The 25,984-nt window shown below is 38.3% G+C and overlaps 3 protein-coding genes and 1 long non-coding RNA gene across 4 annotated transcripts; 1 reads left to right on the top strand and 3 right to left on the bottom strand.

Moving 5' to 3' along the window:
* Positions 1–1,240: 1,240 nt before the first annotated feature.
* On the bottom strand, positions 1,241–4,298 carry LOC127653741 (uncharacterized). The gene is made up of 7 exons (XM_052140526.1): positions 4,194–4,298; positions 3,834–3,902; positions 2,649–3,041; positions 2,406–2,507; positions 2,090–2,322; positions 1,594–1,772; positions 1,241–1,337 (listed from the first exon to the last, which is right to left on the bottom strand). Exons 3-7 carry the CDS (start codon positions 3,031–3,033, stop codon positions 1,241–1,243), a joined length of 996 nt encoding a protein of 331 aa, XP_051996486.1. The 5' UTR covers positions 3,034–3,041; positions 3,834–3,902; positions 4,194–4,298.
* A 10,937-nt stretch (positions 4,299–15,235) lies between these two features.
* Positions 15,236–20,995, top strand: LOC127653862 (39S ribosomal protein L47, mitochondrial-like). The gene is made up of 4 exons (XM_052140658.1): positions 15,236–15,423; positions 19,129–19,259; positions 19,346–19,441; positions 20,339–20,995. The coding sequence occupies exons 1-4, from the start codon at positions 15,415–15,417 to the stop codon at positions 20,391–20,393; spliced, it is 291 nt and encodes a 96-aa protein (XP_051996618.1). The 5' UTR covers positions 15,236–15,414; the 3' UTR covers positions 20,394–20,995.
* Positions 15,625–19,111, bottom strand: LOC127653863 (uncharacterized). The gene is made up of 2 exons (XR_007971873.1): positions 17,199–19,111; positions 15,625–15,696 (listed from the first exon to the last, which is right to left on the bottom strand). It is a non-coding gene; the product is annotated as an uncharacterized LOC127653863 (long non-coding RNA).
* A 146-nt stretch (positions 20,996–21,141) lies between the features above and the next one.
* On the bottom strand, positions 21,142–25,167 carry LOC127653860 (actin-like protein 6A). The gene is made up of 14 exons (XM_052140657.1): positions 24,998–25,167; positions 24,240–24,316; positions 23,983–24,157; positions 23,748–23,848; positions 23,551–23,648; positions 23,292–23,386; positions 22,664–22,770; positions 22,418–22,507; positions 22,255–22,316; positions 22,018–22,132; positions 21,844–21,924; positions 21,646–21,741; positions 21,451–21,537; positions 21,142–21,295 (listed from the first exon to the last, which is right to left on the bottom strand). The coding sequence occupies exons 1-14, from the start codon at positions 25,020–25,022 to the stop codon at positions 21,215–21,217; spliced, it is 1,290 nt and encodes a 429-aa protein (XP_051996617.1). The 5' UTR covers positions 25,023–25,167; the 3' UTR covers positions 21,142–21,214.
* Positions 25,168–25,984: the final 817 nt, after the last annotated feature.

Here is a 25,984-nt window from a genome sequence, read left to right as displayed (position 1 = left end):
ACATATACTTTGTGGTCAGGGCACATCTGGAGAGAAAACTATTGACTTGCTCCACTTCTTCACCAAGAGTGGTTCCGGCACCTTCCTGGTTCCTTGCATTCCACAGAATCTACAGGAATCAGTGGACAGGAAACAGGGTGATCAATATTGATGCATATCCCAAGGTCACCAGCTGTAGAGGACAGCACATAGGGGCTCATGTACAACTCAAAACACACTCCTGGCTTGTTGTTGTTTGGGTCACAACATCATTCATTGTGATACTTTACGTTAATTGTTGGCTACATCACTCTGAAATGTAAAAGTAGTTAAAAGCATCACCTCGCATTTTGTATTGTGGGCTTTGGCATGCATAACGGACAAGCAATGTCTCATTTTCTGAAGAGGTTGAAGATGAGTCAGGGCCTCTGACACCTTCTTCAGGTATGGCACATAACGGCAGGTCACATCCATGGCCAAAAATGCAGCACTCTGGAACTCTTTTTGGAGAAACATTGGATATGCAAAGATTTCTCCTCTATACATATTCAGACCTTTTGGAAAAAAAGAAATAAGTATAGAGCACATTGCACACTGAAGAATAGGCTTCAGATGTTTCATCTACAAATATTTTTCATTGCAATTTATCAAGACCAATACCAACCTTTGAGGAGGAATCCATGCCTGCACACAGCAATTTCTACACCTTCTTCATCCAACTTGTTGGCCTGCTTTGATGTCTCTCTTGCTGCTGTCCAGTGGGATTCCCCACACATTGCTCTTCCTGCCGTCTACCAAAGTAAAAAGTTAAATAGCAGGGCTGCACGCTCAAACACACCAACAATTACAGTCTGATTAGATTTAGTCTTTGACTGCCTGACCCATCTTCCATCTGCAACTTCCTGGAGTATAACAAACCAATTGAAATTATTTGCCATTTAGCATGCAGGAGGATAATTGCAATAGTCTAACTTTGTCAGAAATTGTGTCAGACATACTGTATGTGCGGCAACCAATACTATAGATATACTGTGCCCTCTGGATTAGAATCTAGTTGTATTTTTTTCATCCAGCTCTGCAACTTCACTCTTTGTGAAAGTCTGATTGCATCGCTAACCTCAGCAACCTGCCATTGCCATCTCAACACCTGATCAAATATTCCCTCACCCAAACACATAATAAGGCTACAGTGTTTCCAACTGTACTTCCAATTAGTTATAAAATAAGCCAGAGATACCCGCTGCTCAGCCTGATTGAAAACTTACACTCTTGACAGCCCCCGGACTTCCTCAACAAAACTGGACACCTCAGAGTCTTGGGATAAAAACACTCCATCAAAGAACCCTGGCTCTTCACTCCTACAACAAAATGTATTCTGGATAACCACTGTAGTAAGTTTTACATAATAATAATAAATTTTAATAATTGTATTTATATGACATTTAAAAAAAAAAACAAGGTTACAAAGTCTAACATGGATATTATATTCAACAGCTACATAATCAACAGCTTAATTTTAAATAACAAAATGATAAATATATTATTATGATAATGTTAATAGCAAGTACATACATTAACTACATTGGCTGTTTTTAATGTGTACACAAAACTCACTGGTTTGCTTTCTGGAACCTGTAGAGTTTTCTGTTGCCATCCACTGAAACAGCAACCATTTCAGGACTACAGGCTGGACAGACAAATGGCTCCTTTTCCAGAAGTTGGTCCTCTTCAGAGTTGCAGTACACATATTGCAGAAAGCTCCTCTGAAAAGCATCTGCATTCACTTTGCCAGTCTGAAAAACAATTTATAGAACAGCTTTAAATGACAATGAACTACAAGGTCACCCCATTTATGTTTTGTCAATGTACCCTTTCAAACCCAAATAAAGGATGCTATTGGCAATGCTGTCTAATATGGTCTTCAGTTCAGTTAATTTCAATAACCTGAAATATTACAGCCACTTGTGGGCCTTGACTTCATATGTGGGTATATTTGAATTTGTGCCCTGTTTGGACTCAAACACCATTTTTGCCATACTGTCCAGCCTTACAGCTACTTATAATAATAACAACGAATGCATTTGTCTTTCAGCTTCAAATGTTTACTCACTCTTCCAAACCGCTTTGTTCTCTGGTCCAACATTGCTGTGAAGGCTTTCACTGACATTCCTGGAGCTGTTGTCTTCATAGCTTCAAAGGAATGGAACAGATCTTGGTGGAAAAGTGTCAGTGCTTGCATGGTAGCGGGCCAGTAACCACTCCTTACAAAGTCACTGACTTCTGGAGCCCATTGCTTATTGCAATGTTTGCATGTTAGCACTGGAACGTGAAGATTATAACGGCCTGAGTGCACATGAAAGACAAATAACTAACAAGGAACTAAAGTAATATGTTAGAAAAACAATATATTTTTTACCCAATCCTACCATTTATGCAAACCAGTATGATGGATCTACCAACAGAGATTGCAACATCACCAGTGTCACAGGAGCATATATTTTGAGGAAAGGCTGTTGGCAGCAAACAATCTGCAAGAGCAAAGGACAATCAGAATGACATTAAAGAATGTTTGGATTGTTAGCAAGTACTTGGAAAACATAATGAATAATTTAATAATGTTGTGTGTTGATAAAAAAAAAGTGAAAATCAACTGAAAAAGAGACACCAACCTTGTTCACAGATGATGTACTTATCATCATGGAGTTTCACAAACTCTGTTGGGGGAATGTATTTATAAAAGCCATACATGGTGGTCTGCCTACTGTGCAGAGTGTGGCATTTATGTACCAATTGATCACACTCTGCACAAAACCACTCTGAGGGCAAACATTCCCTGCAACGGATGATGGCTTCTGCCACGTGACAGTGGTTGCACTTCATCTGGACAATGTTCTCAGCTGACAACAAGTTGTGAAGGTTTTGTGGCCTCGCCTGTTGCCAACATTGTTTGACCCCTTTCTGTCTTTGACACCAACTGGACAAAGATGGCTGCTGAGCAAAATCTTGCCCATCAATGCTCTCTGAATCCCGTAGAAGGTCCTCAAGCCTCTGCATATTAAAATCTTCAGATAGAGAAAGAGAAAAATAAAAACATACTAGAAATCCAACATTGCAATTCCACTACCACTGACTTCTTTTGAGGCATTTCCATTGCTTTTAATACAGGGACAGTCCAGTGATAGCAGAGAAGGCAGAGGGTGAAAGGATAGTTGGAAATGGGCAATCAAATCCATGACCCTTAAGATTCTGTGTAGGTGCTGGCTGTCAGTAGTGTTGCCCACTTAATTGTGAAACTAAACAACAACCATGTGATTTTGCTGAGAAACAGTGATGCTATTGTCTAAAGCAGTGGTTCTCAACCTCTTCTGCAGGGACCCCTGACAGGCCATGTTTCTGTTTAAACCCTGAAATGGCACACCTGATTGAATTAAATAAAGGCTTAATGAGTAGTTGACTAATTGATTAATTGACTAATTCCTATTCTTCCTACTCTAATAACTACTCATATTCTAATTAATTGAATCAGGTGTGCCATTTTAGGGTTAAAACAGAAACATGGCCTGTCAGGGGTCCCTGCAGGAGAGGTTGAGAACCACTGGTCTGAAGTGTTCCTATTTCTGTCATGTTGACAGGGCTTGATGCACCAAATTGTGGTAACTTTATTTAACTTTTAATATTTGAAGCATGTTAGGGGACTGTAGAAAAGCATTTAGAAAAGGAACATTGTTAGATGACTAGTTACTAAACATAGCAAAAGTGCAGGTATAATGAGGCTTCCTTTTACGTAACTCCTTGTTTTCATTTGAAGCATACCATATTATGAAAAGTGTTTTTAAAGTAGTTTTTCTACTTACCAGGATCTTGGTAGCTAGTACATGAAGTTGTGATGGTGGAACTAGCACATGGAGAAGTACCGGTACCAACTATTTGGAAGTAAAAATAACATAAACCACATTAGAATTCTTATTAGAGTACAATTCTTTCAAACTCTTTGCCAGATGTACAAAAATAAAAGCTGAAACCTTTGGCAAACTTACAACATGGAAACTATCAAACCTAAATGTATTTGGCATTATAATGTAATTTACATTATGAATGTGGAAGCATACAGAATATTGAGTAACAACAGCATTATCAAACCAGCACCTACTCTAAATCTCACATCACTCTCCATTTAAAGTATTTGACATAAATTTGATAAGATGTACACTAACCAGCAGATGAACCTCTTTTCCTCCGTTTGCTGGTGGTCACACGCTGCCCATCACGGTCCCTCTTCCACCAAGTCACTTTGGATTGTCCTGTGACTTCAGCCTTCTGAGTTCAGTAACTCTGTGTTACGTTTCTTTATCGCATGTAATGAAAAGTAGATGGGTGAAACATAGGCATTAACTAATTGGAGTTAATTAATTACACATTTGTGTATAACAAGAATGAAACTTGCCTGTATCTCTTCAACAAATGCATCCCCGAGCAGAAGAACAGCTTCTAGTTTGTTCTTATTTACTCGTAACATTGTACTTAACAACAAAAAATAAAGGTGTCAGTTAGATCTGAGATCTGCCTGCAACTCAAACTTGCTGACACTTATAATTGAATGGAAAATTTGGACCACATCAGTGATTTGAGGGTAAAGGTTAACATTTTTAATTTTCAAGTAGAGGATAGTGGTGTCTGACTATTTGCAGGAGAATGCAGATTTTCATTACAACCTTTGGTTGTAACTATAATTATATTTCTGTATTCAATTGTTTATTTTAGCTATTAACATATTAGCTATTATTATCAACTACAGATTCATGTTTTTTTTTGTAAGCTTACTGTTTTTCAGCTGGAGACAAAGGGTCTAGTCTAAATCTTGCTTAATTTTCCTTTACATTTAATCATTTAGCAGATGCTTTTATCCAATGCCACTTAAACACGAAGAGAGCAATAGAAGCAATCAAACCAACAATGTGCAATTTAGGTACAATGCACTATATATGATGACATTAGAAATCAAATATCTTGGGGATAGGAGTCTAATCCAACCATACAGTATCATGCATCTGCAAGCAACTAGTAATGTCTGCGCGTGCCTGAATTATTTCATACGCACTGATTATTCCACATTATTATTGACACCTGGGGGGTCCCGTAGGCTAGGCCACTTTAGCTAAAAACGTTTGCAAACACTAATTCAGTCTGTTGATTTGTAGTGCTATCATCAGCCATGTCTAAAAGATGAAGACCCATGTAAAAACATGATTGAAAACTGTTTTATTAATTTCAAACTGCAACAGATCTGTTTAGAGTAGAAGCAAATAGAGCGGCCCACTGTTCACTAACTAATTTAAACGCATTCGCTGCCATTTTGACACATGACCCCATGTAACGTGATGCAGTAACACTGTAATAATTAAAATAATACAGTTAACACCGTGATCTGATTACAAAAAGGACTGTTGTCCTTCCTTACCTGTTTGAAGATGTACGCGCATCAGGTGAACTGGGCAAACTGAGCCTCGCTTGTGACGTCATTGCCGTTGAAGGTATTTCGACGCATCTGCTCTCCACTGATGTTAATGGGAAGGATTGGCGTATCATATGCACGCAAAATTGGATTTTGGCGTATCATATGCACGCAATTTGGAAGTATAAAGTCGTGTTATTTATACGCAGATTGATGAGAACAGGTTGTGCGATAAAACCCTCTTAAAGAGACAGTAACAATTTAGCCTTCGCCCTGAACATAGACAAGTCATTGAAAAGTACAAATGGTATTATTTTAAGTTTTTTAATTTCTCTCTTACGCTGTAAAATGCCACGTTTTTGAATGGCATGTAAAATGTAAAAATAATCACTGATGATTTAAAAATCAAAGCACTGACCATTTAAAGTGTGAGCTTGTACATTTTGAAATTTATAAACAGTCACAGCAATGCAGTGTTATTATGTACCTAGATAGTCTTTCAAATAAAATGAGTTTACCCCAAAAATATATTTCTCTCATCATTTACTCACCCTCAGGCACGTGCACACATAGACATCAAAGGGGGCTTGAGCACCTGCCCTTTTTCTTCCTCGAGAGAAATTAGTGCCCTTTTTTCTGGGGTGTTTATTTTATTTTTTAATAAATAAATTAATATATATATTCCTGTTTGCGCACAGCTTCCCTGTCAAACAAATATATTTATTAAATAAAAAACATCAGGTCGGTAGATGAGATTTTGTCGATGCCCGCCCTCCCTCCGCGTCGTGTACAGTGCCTCGACTATACAGCTAATTAGCCAAAAACAAATATAGTTAACTTGTGTCTTGCTAACATTCATGACTCATGAGCTACTAGCTAATGTAATAGGTTAGCTAAAGTCTAGCTAAGGCAATATAGCATGGCCATACAGGCCAATATACTGTACTTATTGGAGACATTACAGGTGAATACAGTCACATTTGTGTGATGTACTTAACATAATGATAAATAATCTTAAGATATTATATCAGTATGCTATGTATTGTGAATACACCCATGTTAAACATAGAAATGTACTTCCATTGCATATCATAGGAACACATAAGCGTAAATTATAATTACATTGATAAACCTGTACAAAGACCTCCAGATAAATACTGGCCTTCTGGATTAACACATTTAAGTGCTGCAAAAGATATTGACCTATGACATCCTATGACATCAAAAATTATTCTACATTTGAATTATCTCATAGATGTGACTATTGTGGTTCACGGTCATAGGCCCTGTCCTAAATGGCACACTTCATATGAATTTTCAGTCTTGTGTACTTATTTCATGTGTCCATTAACTCCATGAGACCGAAGGGTGTCTCATTTTTCATTTTAGGTATCGGAAGGGTGCTCACGCATACTTTGTGGTCGATATGTGCCCTTGATGCGCACTTTTGCAGAGCACACACTGATGCGAGCTCTACAGCACACATCTTCTCGACAGTCAAAGCGAGGTTACGTTATTGCCCATCGTGCACAGCAACCCTAAAGGCACGGGGTGGCGGTGCCACCGGCTTGGGCTCGCCATCGCTGCTCGCAGCTATATTTATTATTATTATTATTATTGTTTTTTTTTACGACTATTGGGGCACTTTTGGGGCTCTTAACGTGCTCAAAAACTCTTGAAACTTTGCACACTGGTCAGAACCCGCGGCCATTAGGGCCGGGCTGAAGCTGGTACCCGGCGTGGCAGGGGGCTCGACAGCGCCCCTGAAACAGGGTCCGAAAACTTGGTCCATAAATCAAACACGCTTGCATGTAATAATATGAAACTCGGTACACATATAGATCTCATCGTTTCATATATCCTTCATACTTTTACTTTTTACCTCAGCCCAACAGGAAATCGTCTATTTAGGGTTCTTTAGAAAACACATGCAATGGAATGTGAAATACTCCTCCTAGAGAATTCCACCAATCGCCACTGAAACTCGGTCAGCATGAAGTCAAGACATTGAGGATGAAAAATTGACAGCGGATTTTTGATATCTCGAACGGTTTGGCCGTGGCGAGGAAACAAAATTATGGCGTGAAAAGTGAAACAGGAAATGTGTTATAACTTCTGCATACATTAATTGATCTCGATGAAACCGCAGCAGTGTGATCGCTGGAAGAGGCCGATCGCATGGATGTGACTATTGTGAGTCAAAGTTATAGCGCCACCAACTGGCAGAAGGAAGTGTGTCACTTTCAAAATGCTTTGAAATCACACTCTTATTTTTACCCGATTTACTTAAAACTTTATGTGTATAATGTAAACACACGGCAGATGTAGACGTGTGAAAGGATTATTGATATCTTAAATACTGTGGTCGTGGCAGCGCTTCAAACTCGACTATTCTTTTTGATGCGTGGTGCAGGGGCTCAGTAGCGCCACCTGTTGACAAAAGTGGGGTATTGGTTTTATACTTCGACCTAGAGTCACAAAACTCAGGAATTATATTGTTCTCATCGAGCCGGACAACTTTCTAATTTACAGTCATTAGCTCAGACCAACAGAAAGTCAGATATTTTTGTTTGTATGTGGAACACATTGCAAAGGAAACTTTGAAGCTCCAAAACCCCATAAAGGTAGCATATAATGGGAGCAAATAGCAAGGAAGTGTGTTATAACTTCTGCATACATTAACTGATCTCGATGAAACTTCAGTAGTGTCACATGGATGTGACTATTGTGAGTCAAAGTTATAGCGCCACCAACTGGCAGAAGGAAGTGTGTCACTTTCAAAATGCTTTGAAATCACCCTCTTATGTCTCAAGTGAACAAACAGACCAACAGAAAGTCAGATATTTTGGTTTGAATGTGGAACACATTGCAAATGAACTTTGAAGCTCCAAAAGCACACAAAGGAAGCATAAAAGCAAGGAAGTGTGTTATAACTTTTGCATACATTAACTGATCTCGATGAAACTTCAGCAGTGTGTCACATGGATGTGACTACTGTGAGTCAAAGTTATAGCGCCACCAACTGGCAGAAGGAAGTGTGTCACTTTCAAAATGCTTTGAAATCACCCCTTATGTCTCAATTGAACAAACAGTTGATAAAGAAATCGGGTATCAATATATTGAATTATGAATTATTTCAGTGATCAACTGTGATGTCCGGTTAAGATGAAAATAAACTATCGCTCTGTCTAAGCGATTATCTTTCTGAAACACGTCACAAAAACTTACAGAAACGGATAACACAAACATGATGTTGGAAATATACACTTATCAGAATAGTTATATTAAACTTTAGTCTATTTCAGTTAAAGCCATTTAAGTTATAAAGCTGTCTCATGTAATTTCTCCTTTAATTCTATAATATAACCACTAGGTGGAGTTCTAAGCCTATTTTCTGTATTCTCGTTGTTTTAACGTATGAAGAAGACTTACATGTTGTTGAGAACGCCGTAAAGTGTGACGCATATTTCGTTCTGTGAGTTTTATGAGTACTCCGAGTCTTTCTTAAAACCAACACATGAAACATATATCTAAAGAAAGTAGGGATGGGCTGATCGATGCGAACGTATCAAAACTTCCGAGTATGATGTTGTTTTAGGGTTGTCGGACTAGAGCTGTCGCGATAGTCAATATATCGACTTATCGCACGATATATGGAAATGAGCGCGATCATTTTTGGTGCCGCGATATATTGCAACTGATCATTTGTTTTATTATTAAAAATAATAATCAGATTCATTTTTACATTAAAATGAATGTCACCAACATTTTAGTTGATCGCGCTGCCTCTGTCATCTTGTCTGCACTCTGTGTCGGAGGCGGGGCTCAGGCAGCGTGTCCACACACACACACACACACAGAGAGAGAGAGAGAGAGAGAGCGGACACCGTCAGGTGAAGAGAAGGCATTTTTAGGGGCTCAGTAGCGCCACCTTCAGACAAAAGTGGGGTATTGGTTTCATACTTTGACCTAGAGTCAGATATTTTGGTTTGAATGTGGAACACATTGCACAAGAACTTTGAAGCTCAAAAAAGCACATAAATGAAGCTTAAACAGCAAGGAAGTGTGTTATAACTTCTGCATACATTACTTGATCTCGATGAAACTTAAGCAGTTTCTTCACTTGAAGAGGCCGGTCGCGTGGATGTGACTATTGTGAGTCAAAGTTATAGCGCCACCAACTGGCAGAAGGAAGTGTGTCACTTTCAAAATGCTTTGAATTCACCCCTTATGTCTCAATTGAACAAACAGTTGATAAAGAAATCGGTATCAATATATTGAATTATGAATTATTTCACTGATCAACTGTGATGTCCGGTTAAGATGAAAATAAACTATTACTCTGTCTAAGCGATTATCTTTCTGAAACACGTCACAAAAACTTACAGAAACGGATAACACAAACATGACGTTGGAAATATACACTTATCAGTATAGTTATATTAAACTTGTCTATTTCAGTTATAAAGCTGTCTCATATGTAATTTCTCCTTTAATTCTATAATATAACCACTAGATGGAGGTCTAAGCACATTTTCTGTATTCTCGTTGTTTTAACGTAAGAAGAACACTTGTACGTGTTGACTGTTGAGAACGGTGTTTGGAGATTTTAAAAGACGCGGACCAGACGGAAAAACAAGACATACTGCATCATTGCGTTCAATATTTTAACGAGGGCCACTCGTACGCTGTACACGGTGTAAGCATCAGCTTGAGGACTCTTCAAAATGTATATAGGTCTCAGTTCTGGATGGAGTTATTTGCAGACCTTAGAGATGCTGGATACTTCAACGGGAGTCGTGAGCGTCATTGCTTTGGTGATACAATAAAAAAATACTCTACAAAAAAAAAAAATAAAAAAAAAACAGGGTTTCCACGGGGTCTTAAAAGTCTTAAAAGTCTAAAATTTCAAAATCACAATTTAAGGCCTTAAAAGTCTTAAATTTGCTGAAGTATTGTGTTCTAGGTCTTAAATAATTTTTAACAGGTCTTAATTTTCCTACGTCCATGTAAATCTCATTTAAATGCTCCCTAGCAGCTTTGGAATGTTTCTTTTTTTACTTCCGTGCTGTTGTAGTTTCTTATTTCGCTAGTCCAAATATAATTCGCTGTATTACGACTACAAAATAGACCAACATGCAACAGCCAGCTTTGAGCTTTCGTGTTATTGGCGCGAGTCTCTCGGATACAACAGAAAGACGTTAAACGGATTTTATTCAGCTATGAGGAAGTGCAAGTTTAGCGATACTTGGCTTGAAAAATCTGAATTTCGTGCTTGGTTAAACCCAGTTGCAAATAACGCATTTGAAGCCTACTGCTTATGCAAGAAAGCTATTAAATTGGGAATGTTGGGTGTACGGGCGCTGGAGTCTCATTCAAAAAGTGAAAAATATCTAACTGCTGTCAAGGGTCTCCAGCAAACTACAGCCATCAGCCATTACGCGCTTTGGAATAGCGGATGATGACTAATTTCCAAAATCACGGGACCGTTCGTGCTGATGTTCGACGAAAGTCTTCATCGCACCACCAAAACGAAACAGCTGGACCTGCACGTACGTTTTCGTCTGCTGCGAATGGGTCGAGACTGCAATAAATAAAAATAAAAAGGAATAGGCTACAATGAATGATCTATGGCAGGGCTAGTATAATGGTGGCCCCCAGATCATCTTTATCTGACCCTCCAACAGTTTTTTTATTTTTAAAAACCCTCACAATCTGATATCAAAGTGCCCTCTCAGCAAAGGTTTAGCGCGTTCATAGGCAACCGCATTCATCGGTGAGTTTAACAACGCTCATTGTGGCGTACAACACCATTCATCGGTGAGTTTAACAACGCTCAACTGCAGGTAAAGCAGCACTCAGAGGTGAGTTCAACCAAAACAACGCTAAACTGCATGTGGCTAATGTTTACACTCAGGGTACATTACGGCATGTTTTCCATAACGTTACGACGTTCTCAATATAATTCATAATCACACGTTTATAATGAACAACGCGTTATGGTTATTGTGTTATTAAAAACTGTGTACGCAGGTGTTACAGTTAACATGGTAACACTAAGTTACACCTGGTTTACTTGTATGTTACTGATTAAGAAGTAATGTAAAAAAAACAGTTATAACTGCATGAAGATGAATGGTAACACAATACTGGCAAAATACTGTTTACATCTTGCAAATGCATATGATTCAAGACTACAATTCCCCAGAACGGAGGGAGGGGCGGGGTGACCAAACCTCATTATCATTTAAAGTCATATGCACTGAAACGGCGTGCTGAAAACGGAGCTGTTTTTGAGCAGTTAAAATTTGTGTTTTCTTAAAACACTAATGAGAATTTTTAATAAAAGTATATTACAAAGTTTTCATTTAGACCCTAAAGATTCATATTAACTTGTACAAAAATGGCATTATATGACCCCTTTAAGGTTACAAATACACACACACACACACTCCATCATTGCAATCTTGACATTGCAGCCTGTTCATTATAGCCGCAATAAAATATAATAATAAAATAGTAAACCTACCATATAAAAATTACTCTGTTTAAATAGTCAGTAGTACAATTCAGTATCATTCACAGTAAGCACCGCTCCACTGTGATGTTTCCAAGCATATTTTTACGCATGCAAAGAGGATGATTTTCTACGTCGGTATTGGAGCGTGAGTAAAGTACAAAGCCTATAATAACTGGCAGAAGGCAGTAAGAGAAACAGGAAGTCTGTTATAACTTCTGCATACATTAATTGATCTCCACGAAACTTCAGCAGTGTGTTCGCTGTAAGAGGCCGATCGCATGGATGTTGCTATTGTGAGTCAGTTATAGCGCCACCAACTGGCAGAAGGAAGTGTGTCACTTTCAAAATGCTTTTAAATCACCCCCTTATGTCTCAAGTGAACAAACAGACCAACAGAAAGTCAGATATTTTGGTTTGAATGTGGATTTCTTGGAATTTGCACACATCTTATCGACGGTCGAAGCGAGCTTACGTTATTGCCCGTCGTGCGCGGCGACCCTAAAGGCCCAGGGGTGGCGGTGCCACCGGCTTGGGCCCGTCATCGCTGCTCGCAGCTTTAATTATTATTATTATTAGGGCCCAAGCCTTGAAAAGGCAAGGCCCTATTGTTTTGTTAGAATATTATTTTTCTTACGACTATTCGGGCACTTTTGGGGCTCTTAACGTGCTCGAAAACTCTTGAAACTTTGCACACGGGTCAGAACCCGCGGCCATTAGGGCCGGGCTGAAGCTGGTACCCGGGTGTGGCAGGGGGGCTCGACGGCGCCACCTGGAACGGGGTCCGAACACTTGGTCCATAAATCAAACACGCTTGCATGTAATAATATGAAACTCGGTACACATATAGATCTCATCGTTTCATATATCCTTCATACTCTTACTTTTTACCCCAGCCCAACAGGAAATCGTCTATTTTGGGTTGTTTGGAAAACGCATGCAATGGAATTTGAAATACTGCTCCTACAAAATTCCACCAATCGCCACGAAACTTGGTCAGCGTGAAGTCAAGACATTGAGGATGAAAAATTGCCGGCAGATTTTTGATATCTCGAACGGTTTGTCCGTGGCGAGGAAACGAAATGATGGCGCGAAAAGATTGATCTCGACGAAACTTCAGCAGTGTGTTCGCTGTAAGAGGCCGATCGCATGGATGTGACTATTGTGAGTCAAAGTTATAGCGCCACCAACTGGCAGAAGGAAGTGTGTCATTTTCAAAATGCTTTGAAATCACCCTCTTATTTTTACCCGATTTACTTAAAACTTTTGGTGTGTAATGTAAACACACGGCAGATGTAGACATGTGAAAGGATTATTGATATCTTAGATACTGTTGCCGCGGCAACGCTTCAAACTCGAATATTCTTTTTTGATGCTTTTGAGACTCTTAGCATACTTGAAATTGCATGAAACTCGACAGACACATCACATTTATTAGCCAGTAGACATGTGCAAAGTTTCAGAAACGGGCGTGGTGCAGGGGCTCAGTAGCGCCACCTTTTGACAAAAGTGGGGGGGTTGCTATACACTTTGACCCACAGTCACAAAACTCAGTAATTATATTGTTCTCATGGAGCCGGACAACTTTCTAATTTACAGTCATTAGCTCAGACCAACAGAAAGTCAGATATTTTGGTTTGAAAGTGGATGTTTTGGAGAATTTTCTCTCCCTCTCTCACTGACCCTACGTCTCTCTTTGTCTGTGGGGAGGGTGCTGATTTTGCTGATGAGTGAAAATGCTTTTATTTTTGTTTTTCAAGGTTTTGGTGCCCTTAACGTGCTCAAAACTCTTGAAACTTTGCACACGGGTCGGAACCCGCGGCCATCATGCCCGGGCTCGACAGCGCCCCCTGGAATGGGATTCGAACACTTGTCCGTATATCAAACATGCTTGCATGTAATAATATGAAACTCGGTACACTTGTAGATCTCATCGGGCCGAACAACTTTCGTGCTCTAAGTTTTACGCCAGCCCAACAGGAAGTCGGCTATTATGGGTTGTTTGGAAACACGTGCTCTGGAATTATATATATTCCTCCTAGAGAATGAATCCAATCGCCACCAAACTCGGTCGGCATGAAGTCAAGACATTGAGGATGCTACATTCCGGACGGATTTTTGATATCTCGAACGGTTTGGCCGTGGCGAGGAAATTGATTTATGACTAAAAAGGACACATGAAGTGTGTTATAACTTAGTTAGTTCTATCTACAGTTACAAAACTCGGCGTGTATATTGTTCTCGTCAAGCCGAACAACTTTCTAATTTACAGTCATTAGCTCCGACCAACAGAAAGTCAGATATTGTGGTTTGAATGTGGATTTCTTTCAATTTTCTCTCTCTGACAGACAGAGTGACCCCTCCCTTTCTGTGTTTTTTCTCTCTGTGTCTCTCTCTCTGACAGACAGAATGCCCTGCCATTTTTTTTGTGTGTGTGTGTGGGAGGGGGAGGGAATTTCTCTGTTGGAACTTTGAAGCTCCAAAAATCACATAAATGCAACATAACAGTAACCCATAACACTCCAGTGGTTTAATCCATACTTTCAGAAGGGATATTATAGGTGTGGGTGTGAAAAAGATAAATAGTATATATTGTATGTAGTATATATAGTATTTTTATATTTTTTACTATAAATTGTCCACCCTGCTCAGGAGGGGTGATATGCTTATGTAAATCACCAAAAAAAAAAAAAAACTGAAAAAGAACTCTTAAGAGAGAAGAGCGCTTGTGAAAGTGAAAGTAGAGATTTATAGTAAAAAATGACTTAATTATTGATCTGTTTCACACCACTTCTCATTTACTTGCATTGAAAGGACCAACAGAGCTGAGATATTTGTAACCCAGATGATCCAGGCTACCAGTAGAAGAGTTGAGAGATGTGTAAAAAGATGGTAAAATTGAGAAAAAGCGAATAAGAGAGAACAACGAGTGCTTTAGAAGAGAAAGTGTTTCATCCAATTATGGATCGTGCTGCATTGACTGACACTCCAAGGAGCCAATGGTAGCAGCACACTGAGACTGCGCGGGCCACACTGCTGCTGTCAAAAAAACATTGGGAGAGAGCGAGCGAGTCAGACGAAGCAGATACTCCTCATTAAAAAGTAGATATTGAGGAAAAGAAACTTGAATGCAATCAAAAGATTACATTTGAGTGAAAGTGATAACTTTGAAGAGCTGACGCCGAAGTCGAGAATAAAAACCGATGTAGATACACGGAGCGCCAAAAAGCACCGCAAATTATCTTCTTGCAAAATAAGATGTGAAATTCTTGCCTTGGTGAGTTGTTTTTTTGTTTATTGACTTGACATTTTACAAGAAACTGTTGCAGACGCAGCGGCAAATCAGTAGTGTGACATTAGAGTTCATATAGGCCGCTTGTGCATAGTGTGTGAGCTAGTGTTAATTTGCACGTTGGGCTAAAGCTAATCACATGTGAAGATGCAAACGAGTCGATGAAAAGTGACAATGTTGTGTGTAAGTGTCAAGATATTGAGTTAATACGTTGTTTGAAGTGTATACATGATATTTGTTGATGAAAGTGTTTGAATGGAAGATTAATTATTGTTCTGCCTTATGTTTTTGCAAGGCTGTTTTTTTTTTATTGTTGTATGTGTGTTTCTTCCGAGAAATTGTGATCAACATCCTGGATACGTGCAACACATATGAGCGTATGTAAAAGGCGAGCCACCCACGGAGACCATTTGATTGAACTTTGATCTTGAACTCATCGAAACTGGTATGAGAAACCTACGGGGCCCGGGAAGTCACCTGTTGGGGAAAAAAAAACAATCCGTGGCGACGGTTTTGCAATCCATCCGCTCAGTTTATAAACTGTACTCACGAATTCTCAAACTGTTCCCTCGGTTTAACAAATCGTGCTCACGGATTAATAAACCGTACCCACGAGTTCCTAATCCGCGCTCTCAGATTTGTAAACCGTGCATTCAGTTTTTGCAATCTGTACCCACAAATTCATAAACCGTGCCCACGCTTTCGCAATCCGTTCCCACGGGTTTGTAAACTGTACTCTCGGATTTGTGGCTCCTCCCCAGTCTGTGCCGGCAGATTCAACCAGGCCATCTGTTACGGTGCGGGATATATAGTACGGTGTTTATAAACTATATTTTCTAAAAAGATTTCTCAAATCTCAATTAGCGCGTATGGGGTGGAATATACGATTTAATATGAATGACGTGTATCAAAATCTTTTGTTTATTTGTGATAATCTTAGCACTTTATTATTATTGTCTAACCTGTATTATGACTGATATGACGAATTGCTTTGTTCCTTTTTTTGTAAGTTTTGAACAAAAGCGTCTTCTAAATAGCCTATGTAGCCTAAAATTTAATAATGATTATTATTATTAGAGTTTATAACTATAAATGAGCTCACTTAGTAATACAGTAATATGTTTGTCATAAAATAATTTATCAATGCTTTATTTTTATAGGCTATAACCTAACCTTTACGGGTTTGGATAAAATAGGCCTACATTTATTTTTGCTTAAAAATAAAGCATTCATAAATTATTTTATGATAAACATATTACTGTGTTAAGTGAACTCATTTATAGTTATAAACTAATAATAATAATAATAATTATTATTATTAGCCTACATTTTAGGCTACATATTTAGAAGACGCTTTTGTCCAAAACGTACAAAAAAGGAACAAAGCAATTCGTCAAATATCAGTCATAATACAGATGAGACAATAATAATAAAGTGCTAAGATTATCACAAATAAACAAAAGATTTTTATGCACGTCATTCATATTAAATCGTATATTCCACCCCATACCCGCTACAATTGAGAATCACTTGAAGCATGCAGACGCAGTTAAGACAATTTTATGTAGGCCTATTACACTTAATACACATATAAAACAATATACAATAAGATTCGTTAACAACGAACGTTAAAAGCTTGTTCTTCGAAAATGAGGGCGAGCCACAAATATGAGAGTACAGTTTACAAACCCGTGGGAACGGATTGCGAAAGCGTGGGCACGGTTTATGAATTTGTGGGTACAGATTGCAAAAACTGAAGGCACGGTTTACAAATCTGAGAGCGCGGATTAGGAACTCGTGGGTACGGTTTATTAATCCGTGAGCACGATTTGTTAAACCGAGGGAACAGTTTGAGAATTCGTGAGTACAGTTTATAAACTGAGCGGACGGATTGCAAAACCGTCGCCACGGATTGTTTTTTTTTTCCCAACAGGTGACTTCCCGGGCTCCGTAGAAACCTTTTCGTTTTCGGACAAATTGGACCGAGACTTTGTTTTTGCATATTTTTCCTCGAGCTTTGAACGGAGAGACATCGATTCTGAACTGAACGATTCTAAAGAGTCAAAAACTTTTTTGATCCGAGTCATTTGACTCTGAACTGACACTAACTGAATCAATTCAGTGGATTTTTAACATTTGATTCATTTGGCTGAAAAGACTGTTACATTTTAAATTGAAAGAGTGTTTTGAGTTATTAAGTTGCAATATGTTGTTTTGAGAACATTGTTTACTGTTTCTAAAAATGTTATTGGGTCATAACCAAACTGAGTCTGAGTTTTCCAAGTTTCATTTTATTATTTCATTTTCATACAAAGTATATGACAACTGTTGTCAATTGAGTTGATTTGTTTGAGTTGATGAGTCCAACTTCCTGGAATTTCAAAAAGAGATTTGATTGTAAGCATTATCATACATTGTATGTTGTCAAATTACAGTATTGAGATTTACATGCTCCAGACAAATTGCAATTAAGAATTTCTTGAACGAATACAAGATTCCAACCAGTAAAAAAAGCTCTTGGTTTTCACCTACCTGCTGTGTTGTTTCCCTCTCTCAGTAGCCGCTCCTTATCTTCTGATCAGTTGGCCCATATCGAATTATATTGAACCTTATACAAGTGTGACACACAAGACCTGGCACGTGTGCCTCGTTACATATTCTTGCATACTTTGTGGTTGATATGTGCCCTCGATGCGCACTTTTGCAGAGCCCACACTGATGCAAGCTCTACAGCACACATCTTCTCGACAGTCAAAGCGAGGTTATGTTATTGCCCATCGTGCACAGCGACCCTAAAGGCACGGGGGTGGCGGTGCCACCGGCTTGGGCCCGCCATCGCTGCTTGCAGCTATATTTATCCTTGTTTTACTACACTCCAGTCATGGTGGATTTTAGATGGATGGTGAGGATTTTTAGGTCGGGTGGAATCTGTTATCTCTGATCCACTTCGTTTGCTGGCTTCCATGGCAGCAGCATGCAGCATTGTTTGCCTGCAAACTTGTTCAAATCTGGCTACCCGGAAGTGTCTAAATACAATTTGTGAGTGGGCAGAATCAGACAGGCCAAAACATAAACAGAAATTCATTTGCAACCAAGCCAATTTGGTTGGATAGGAGACCTGATTCAAACTCGCGACTCCAGGGGTGGTAGTCAGTGTCAATACGCGCTGAGCTACCCAGGCCCCCAAAGCCTACTGTATGTTTTTAGGTGTTTGGATTAGAGATGTACCATCTCTTCCAAACATTGATATCGGCCAATAAAAACAATAATTGGATTGTTCTGTATTTAGTATTGTATTACTTAGATTATTAATATGTATTAATTTCACAAGGTGTAACTTTTAACACAACTAATTGGATTATTTGCCTTACAAATAATCACAGCATTGAATTTGAGTTTGTTAAAGCTAAAGCAGAGCCAGCTCCAGCTATAAAGGGACTAGCTTCATAATTTCAGTTCATTTAATTAAAAAAGTCTTACCAATTTAATGCGAGTCTAACAAGAGGCTATTTAGAATTTAGTTAATGTGTGTTAAGAAGGTCAATGTGAGTTAAAAATAATCTTTTTGATTCAATGTTTTGTTTATAACTGATACCAGTAACTCTGAAACATGGCAGACATATATAGACATAAAGAATAAAGTTATTTCAATTACACAATCGAACTTGTGTAATTAATTATTAGTGATTTAAAACAAGTTACTGTATCATTGGTATTGGCAGATGTTGTTCTGAATAATCTAATCTCATTTTGCACACAAATTTTGTATCAGTGCATCTCTAGTTTGGGTATGTTTCATCAAAATTTCAACTATCACTGGGCAAATTATTTATAGGATGTCTATTTATCATGTGCACATGGATGTACAGTTCTGAATTCCTTTGATAGGTTGAGAGGTCAATGAAGCGTCTCGACACCGTTGTGAAAGAGCGAGAAGATTCTCTCCGCTTACTGCAGACAGGACAAGAGAAATCCAGACCAGGTGCATGGCGAAGAAATGTCTTTGGCAAAACAATCTGGTATGTCAAACGCATAAATGATTGTCTGTAGAATATTTATGAATCCCTCTGCTGCACAAGTGTTATTATGACCATATATGTTTTAGGCACAGCTATAGGGAATACCCCATCCCCTGGTATCTGAATACGAGATACAAAAGGAAGCGTTTCTATGAACCATCACATGTTGCCCCTTACACAAGGTAAGTCTCTGTGTTTGAGCAGACTACAAAAAGTGTTACTCCATCAGGGAGAAAAGTAGAAGAGGGAGTATCTCCATATTGGATCCTTGTTAATCTTCCTGCTTTCCCATGAATGCTGTCTCTTGTTCTGCAGCTTAACATATGATTTAGTTTGCTTGCAATGAATAATGGACTAATTTGAAATGGACTGAGTATGGTGCCACTACCTCCTTCTGTAACAATGGATTAACTTTTAACATTTAAAGGTGCATTCAGTAATTTTATTTCCCCATCAAAAAGTTTTACCCCTGAAGAAATTGACATATTTTTTAACATATGTATAAAATCATGAGCACTCACATTAAATGAGTCCAGTCTTATCTGTAACCTTATAAAAGCTGTTTTATTCTACATGGGCAGGTGCACCCTCATGGGGGCCGCCCTTTTAGAATCACATGACCATTTGAATACTGCTTGCTAAATCTCAGTAACTGTATTATTTAACACTTTCACTCTTGGATCAAATTAATGGCTGATTGTGAATAGAGACCTGTTACTGAAAGGCACCTGTAACTGAAAACTGTTGATTTTGAATGATACTGCATTCACACCACTAGGTGACACTGTGATCCCAAGATGACACAAGCAAAAAGTTACTGAGTGAACCTTTAACATAGTCTTTTTTTTTTTTTTGTGAAACTGGTTATTTAATTTGCAATGAATTATGGAATAGTTGATCTGGAGGTTCCATGCATGTAGCTAATTTATTATGAAGTCTTTAAGCTAATGCACTGTGAATTTCAAAGCACAAGTTTATATAGTGGACTAGTTCTTCTCTTTTATGTATAGTTAAATATGATGAATAAGGTCAATCTTGTTTGCAAGTCATGTTTACAACCCTCATCTCTTCCATTTCAGGTTGAGTCTTGAAAAATATCTGAAGAGTAAAATACAGAAAGAAAAGAGAAACTAAAAAAAGACTGCTCTAGCATGAGACTGCTGAAAAAACAAAGCTTTTCACATTCAATACTGTCTCTCCAAAATCTAACACTTTTTCATTTGTCCAGTGGTTTTGGAGGCATTTTATTGTACAGTAATACAAATAAACCTATCAGTGAGACTATTGTGTTGTACATTTTACTTGGTTGTGTTTCATTTACAACTTGCTCTAAATAAAGATAAGGATTAGAAATTATTTTCCGCTCCTTTGAATGGGGCACAAAACTTAGTTGTTGTTTTTTACAATTATATTTAGTCTAATAGACCAATTAAAGATTTCAATACAAGCAAAAAGAGATAGCATTAATTTAGACCACTTTAGCAAAAAACAATTTTATTCCCAAAAGAGCTGATCAATTGGTAAAAGCATAGCAAACATTTTGTTTCCCATGGTGGATTTTTTTTAGGAAGTGGTATACTGTGGTGTCAATGTTTGGTGTGGTCTTAAGCACTGATACAGTTTTATGTGTTGTAACTATTTCCATATAACAAAAGACATTACAATTTGTGACTGTTATTTAATATTATTCAGTTTGTCAAGGTTTTTGTTGCCAATTGTATATGAAAATATTGTCTGGAGGAGTAGAAAATGTGCAACAATGTGAAATGGTTTAAAATTGGGTTTGTTTGCACTAAAACAAACACACACACACAAAAAAAAAAAAACAGCAAGTGTTCTTGTTAGTTCCTGAGTCCACTAAGAAGGGTTTCTCGACTAGATGTTGTTTTTTTTTTTTTTTTATTGTCTTCAATATCCTTGACATTCTGAAAGAAACAAGATATCGAAGGAGCTGGTTATGGACACTTCCGGTCAACACACTGCTTCCCACCTTCTTCATACTCCTGTTTAGAAATCCACATTTGCTGGAACGTTCCCTGAAGGTGACAAACAACATTTGAGCCACAATCATTTGATTAAACAAATCACCATGATTAAACTTAATGCCTCATCACAGTTTATGACCTCCTAATGAGGAGGAGATGCTGCTTGACTGAAATGAAGGGTATGTGCTATTGTGAACATTATTTACCAGTGATGCAAGGATGGAGCCACCAATCCAGGCACTAAATCTGCGCTCCACAGTTGTGTTATTTGCAATCAACTTCAAACGCATACTCTGCAGAGAGCAAAGAAAACTTGTTATTGTACTAATCCAACAATCACGTAAGACATGATGACATCGAACTGATACCCCTTAAAAACACATATGCAACTCTGCACTCACCGGTGGGGTCTTCTGAGAAAGTTCTCTGTTAAGTCTGTCTGTGAAGCCCTGGATGAGAGTGTTTCCACCTGTAACTACAACACTTCCATACAGACCCTAAAACAAAGACAGCAGAATTACTATAGCAAACATCAACGGAAACAATGTATGTAAATGTACGTATAAAGCACTGTTTTGAGATGCTCTATGAAATCTTACTGGTCGGATGTCAATGTCACACATGCCAACGCTGGTGGTAACAACATGGCCAACTCCCAGCATGGTGTTCCCTGAAAGACCCTGTGAGAAGAGAAAAAACTAAAGTTAGAACAAAAAGGAGCAGTCTCTGAATGAGCAATGAGGTTTGGATTGTTGAAGGAGGGTAGTTCTTGCCTTGGCGTTAGAAGGATCAAAAAGACCCTCTGGGATTTTAAGTCTTTCTGCACCAAAATCACAGTTGTATCCATTAGGCAGCTCATAGTGAACAGTGGGCATCTGCGCAGCAACTCTGCAACAAGAGAACGTCACAATTGTTTTTAATTCCATTAAGAAAATCAAGCAAACTTTAGCTGAAAATCTTGTATGAAAAATTTGATTTTAATTGGAAAATTAAAAAATAATTAGACCTACTGTTCATCATAGGGCGAGTCCGATACTTGTAGCACAGAGGCCTGAAAATCCTGTATGACAGTCTGAAAAAAAGGCAGCCAAATTTATCACATATGACAGTCTCCACGAGAGTAAATCAGTCTATTAATGTTACTGAACTGCAAACAGATTTTTGCTTGCTTACATTGCACATATAGTTATGCCACGAACGGGTTACTTGAGGTAGCTTTTCTTTTTTCTTCCAAATGGCTGCAGATCCTTCACGAACTGAATCCTTTAATGAAAAAAAATTATTTGCAACTCGATTTTGTTATTCTTCTGTAAATATTTAACGTATTCCCACCTCTGTTTCAGCACACACGCCAAAACATTCCTTCGATCACAGCTTCCAAATAGAATGATAATATGGACTGAATTGAGCAGGCCTCACCTTTGATGCAATCATATATGGAGGCACTATTTCAACATTTAACTCTTGAAACAGCTCTCTACATTGCATACTCATGAAGTCACCAGCAAGAGGGGACTTGACAATGCCTGTAAGATCATAAAAATATAATTACAGAAATGTCAAAAAAGGCAATTGAAAAACATATACAGTACTGCACAGAAATCTTAGGCTCATAAGATGTTTCACAAAAACATTTGTCTAAAGATGGTTATTTTATATCTTCTGCTTGTGTCAATAGGAAATATGAATTTAAAAAAGGAATATTGCAGGTTCAATACAAGTTCAGCTCAATTGGCATCATTTGTTGTATAATGTTGATTACCATTAAAATGTATTTTGACTCGTCCATCCTTTCCTTTAAAATAAAAATCGATGTTGCAAAGAGGCACTTGCAATGTAAGTGAATGAGGCCAATTATATACCTAATTTTGATTTAGTTTTTCTTTTATATTTACTGCACTTTGTATTAAGTTAATTGATAAATAAAAATTATCCATGGCATTATTTTTGAAAACATCCTTACAACTTCCTAAAACCTTTGCAGAGTACTGTATATATATATATATATATATATATGTATTTTTTTTTATACTGTATTTTTAATTACCTTGCTGTAGGACATAACCATCATGCACTGGAATAGCAGTTGTGTGTGTTGCTCCACTATCTAACACCAAACTTGTTGATCGTCCGTTGGCAAACCTGATGCTCAGAGTAAAGGATTAAACATCTCATGTGCTTCTCAAACCCTTTAAATATCCTTTATAACAGTCACATAACTCAAATGATCTACCTATGAGACATATACTACACATATTGCCTTCCACATGCATCTTTTCCAGTGACAATTTTAAGATAAAGGATACGCAGACAGGACAGCTGATTTACATAAGAAGAAGGCAGGAATGTTGTAATGTTCAAACATTAGCTCAGTCAGCTTCTCTCTTTTCGCTCGAGTGTTCCACTGCAAGATAAAGAAAATAAGATGACAAGAGTGAAACCTCATGTACTGTTTGGTGTCTGCAGATTCATTACATTTATTTACTGTCACAAACCAACATACCGAAGCCTCCGACATCAAGACTGGATGCAGACTGGGCTCTGATTTGAAATGCATTTTGTAGGTGTGATCTAATATGGCTTGGAAGCTGTCCCAGTCCTCAACTTTAGATGGGAAAATTTTCAAAACAAGGCGGCATTATTACATTTAACAATATGACGTTGTAATGCATTATTTATTACACAGCTGGTTTGCATATTTATGTTCACTGGTTCTAACAAGAAAAAAATACACATACTCATTCCATTTTTGAGAGGCGACATGACTTCCATGCTTTCTCGGGGGACCCTGAGCTGGTTGGTGTCGATGTAGTAGGTGGTGCCGCTCTGCTTGCCCTTCTCCCCATCTGTCTCCATCGGCGTACTGCCATCGTCCCGGTCCAGAGTCACACCGATCACAGTTGGAAAATCTGCCTAGAAACCACAACACAACTTAACAATTCCTGCTTAGAATCAACTTAAGCACCAATATTTGGATTCATCTTGCTAGTCACACCTTGGGGCAATCCTCTCCAGCATACCCAGCTCTCACAGAGTATGAGCCCATGTCAAAGACAAGAGCTCCGACTTCATCTACAAATAACCAAAGAGAAACAGATGAGGATACAGCTATAAGACTAAGCAAACTCAGTTTATGAGACGTAGAGAAAGTGAATCGATTACTGAATATAACTCTGGATACACTGCAAGTGTTATTGTAATTAACCCTCAGAGACCCACTGTAGCAGAATTGTAACGTTTGTTAATGTAATCAACTGATACCTATTTTTATAAGAAAATTACAAATAACAGTAGCCGACCCTCTGAGCAGTATCACAACAACAGTTTTGATGGGGAAAGAGACTGTGTATTAAATGCCTCAATCTGTTAAAGACACACAAAATTCACCCAATACCAAATATGGTTAAAATATCCGGATTTCTAAAATTTTAAGGTAATGATTTTAATCAGTGGCCTTTTCAAAACAATTTCAAGGAAGATAAAAATAAAATGAAAATATCACCAATACCAATGCTTGGGTCTCTGGGGTTTAGAGACAAACTGCATTCATACATTTCCTGCTATAGATTGATTTTTTTTTAGATATTAAACAACCTATTTTTTGGGGGGTTAAAAATAAATAAATACATAAAATAAAATAAAAGTATTAAACAGGATGATAAAATTATCATGTTATGCTAGTTCTCAAGGCTAGCGGCGCACATAAACGTGGCGCACTTATTCATTTCATTCTCCCTCCAAATTCGCACTTACCTCCTCCGTACACTCCGCCACTCATTCTTACGGTTGATCAATACTGACAGACAATATGTGCTTGTATTTCTGTATTTAAAAAGTGTTGAAATAAAACAGCAACGGCGCGGTGTGTCTCTTTAATATATCACAACAAAGGAAACGAATCAGACATCTTTGTCATTCGGGTAGATTCCGGTGGCCTGTGGGTGAGACGCACTTTACATCGACACCAATCGGCGTGGAGGACGAAGTGCAGTTCGGTGCAGACCTCGCATGATTCACCACAGCAGAACAGTGGAACTTCCTTTGATTGTCAGCACAAGAACAATACAGCATTGCAACAACATCTGGTAGAACAAGTAGACCAACATACCACTCATATTAAAAAATAAATGCATTATATGTATAGTTTATATTTAAGCCTCTTTTTAGAAGTAAATGTTGGGTAGGTGTATTTTAACCAACATTCTTTTATTTCTTATGGCACTATTTTTCAATACACAAAATGTATCAACTCAACACAGCATATAGTAGCTCAGATTTTGTTGGTAAATTGTAATTTGCCATTTGATAATCTGTTATTGAAAATGATATCATATTAGATAATTAAATGTAGATCATCAAAAAATAGATCATATTGGGGGCTGAGTAGCACAGCGAGTATTGACGCTGACTACCACCTCTGGAGTCGCGAGTTCGAATCCAGGGTGTGCTGAGTGACTTCAGCCAGGTCTCTTAAGCAACCAAATTGGCCCAGAGTCACATGGGGTAACCTCCTCGTGGTCACAATTAATGGTTCTCGCTCTCAATGGGGCATGTGGTAAGTTGTGCATGGTTTGTGGTGAGTATCACTAGCCTCCACATGCTGTGAGTCTCCGTGGTGTCATCCACAACGAGCCACATGATAAGATACTCGGATTGGCTGCCTTGGAAGCGGAGGCAACTGAGACTTGTCCTCCACCACCCTGACTGAGGTGAGTAACCGTGCCACCGCGAGGACCCAAT

This window comes from Xyrauchen texanus, chromosome 13, assembly GCF_025860055.1.
Source record: "Xyrauchen texanus isolate HMW12.3.18 chromosome 13, RBS_HiC_50CHRs, whole genome shotgun sequence".
Taxonomy (NCBI): domain Eukaryota; kingdom Metazoa; phylum Chordata; class Actinopteri; order Cypriniformes; family Catostomidae; genus Xyrauchen; species Xyrauchen texanus.
Note: the sequence above shows the minus strand (reverse complement) of the source record. Positions and strands in the feature narration are given on the sequence as shown.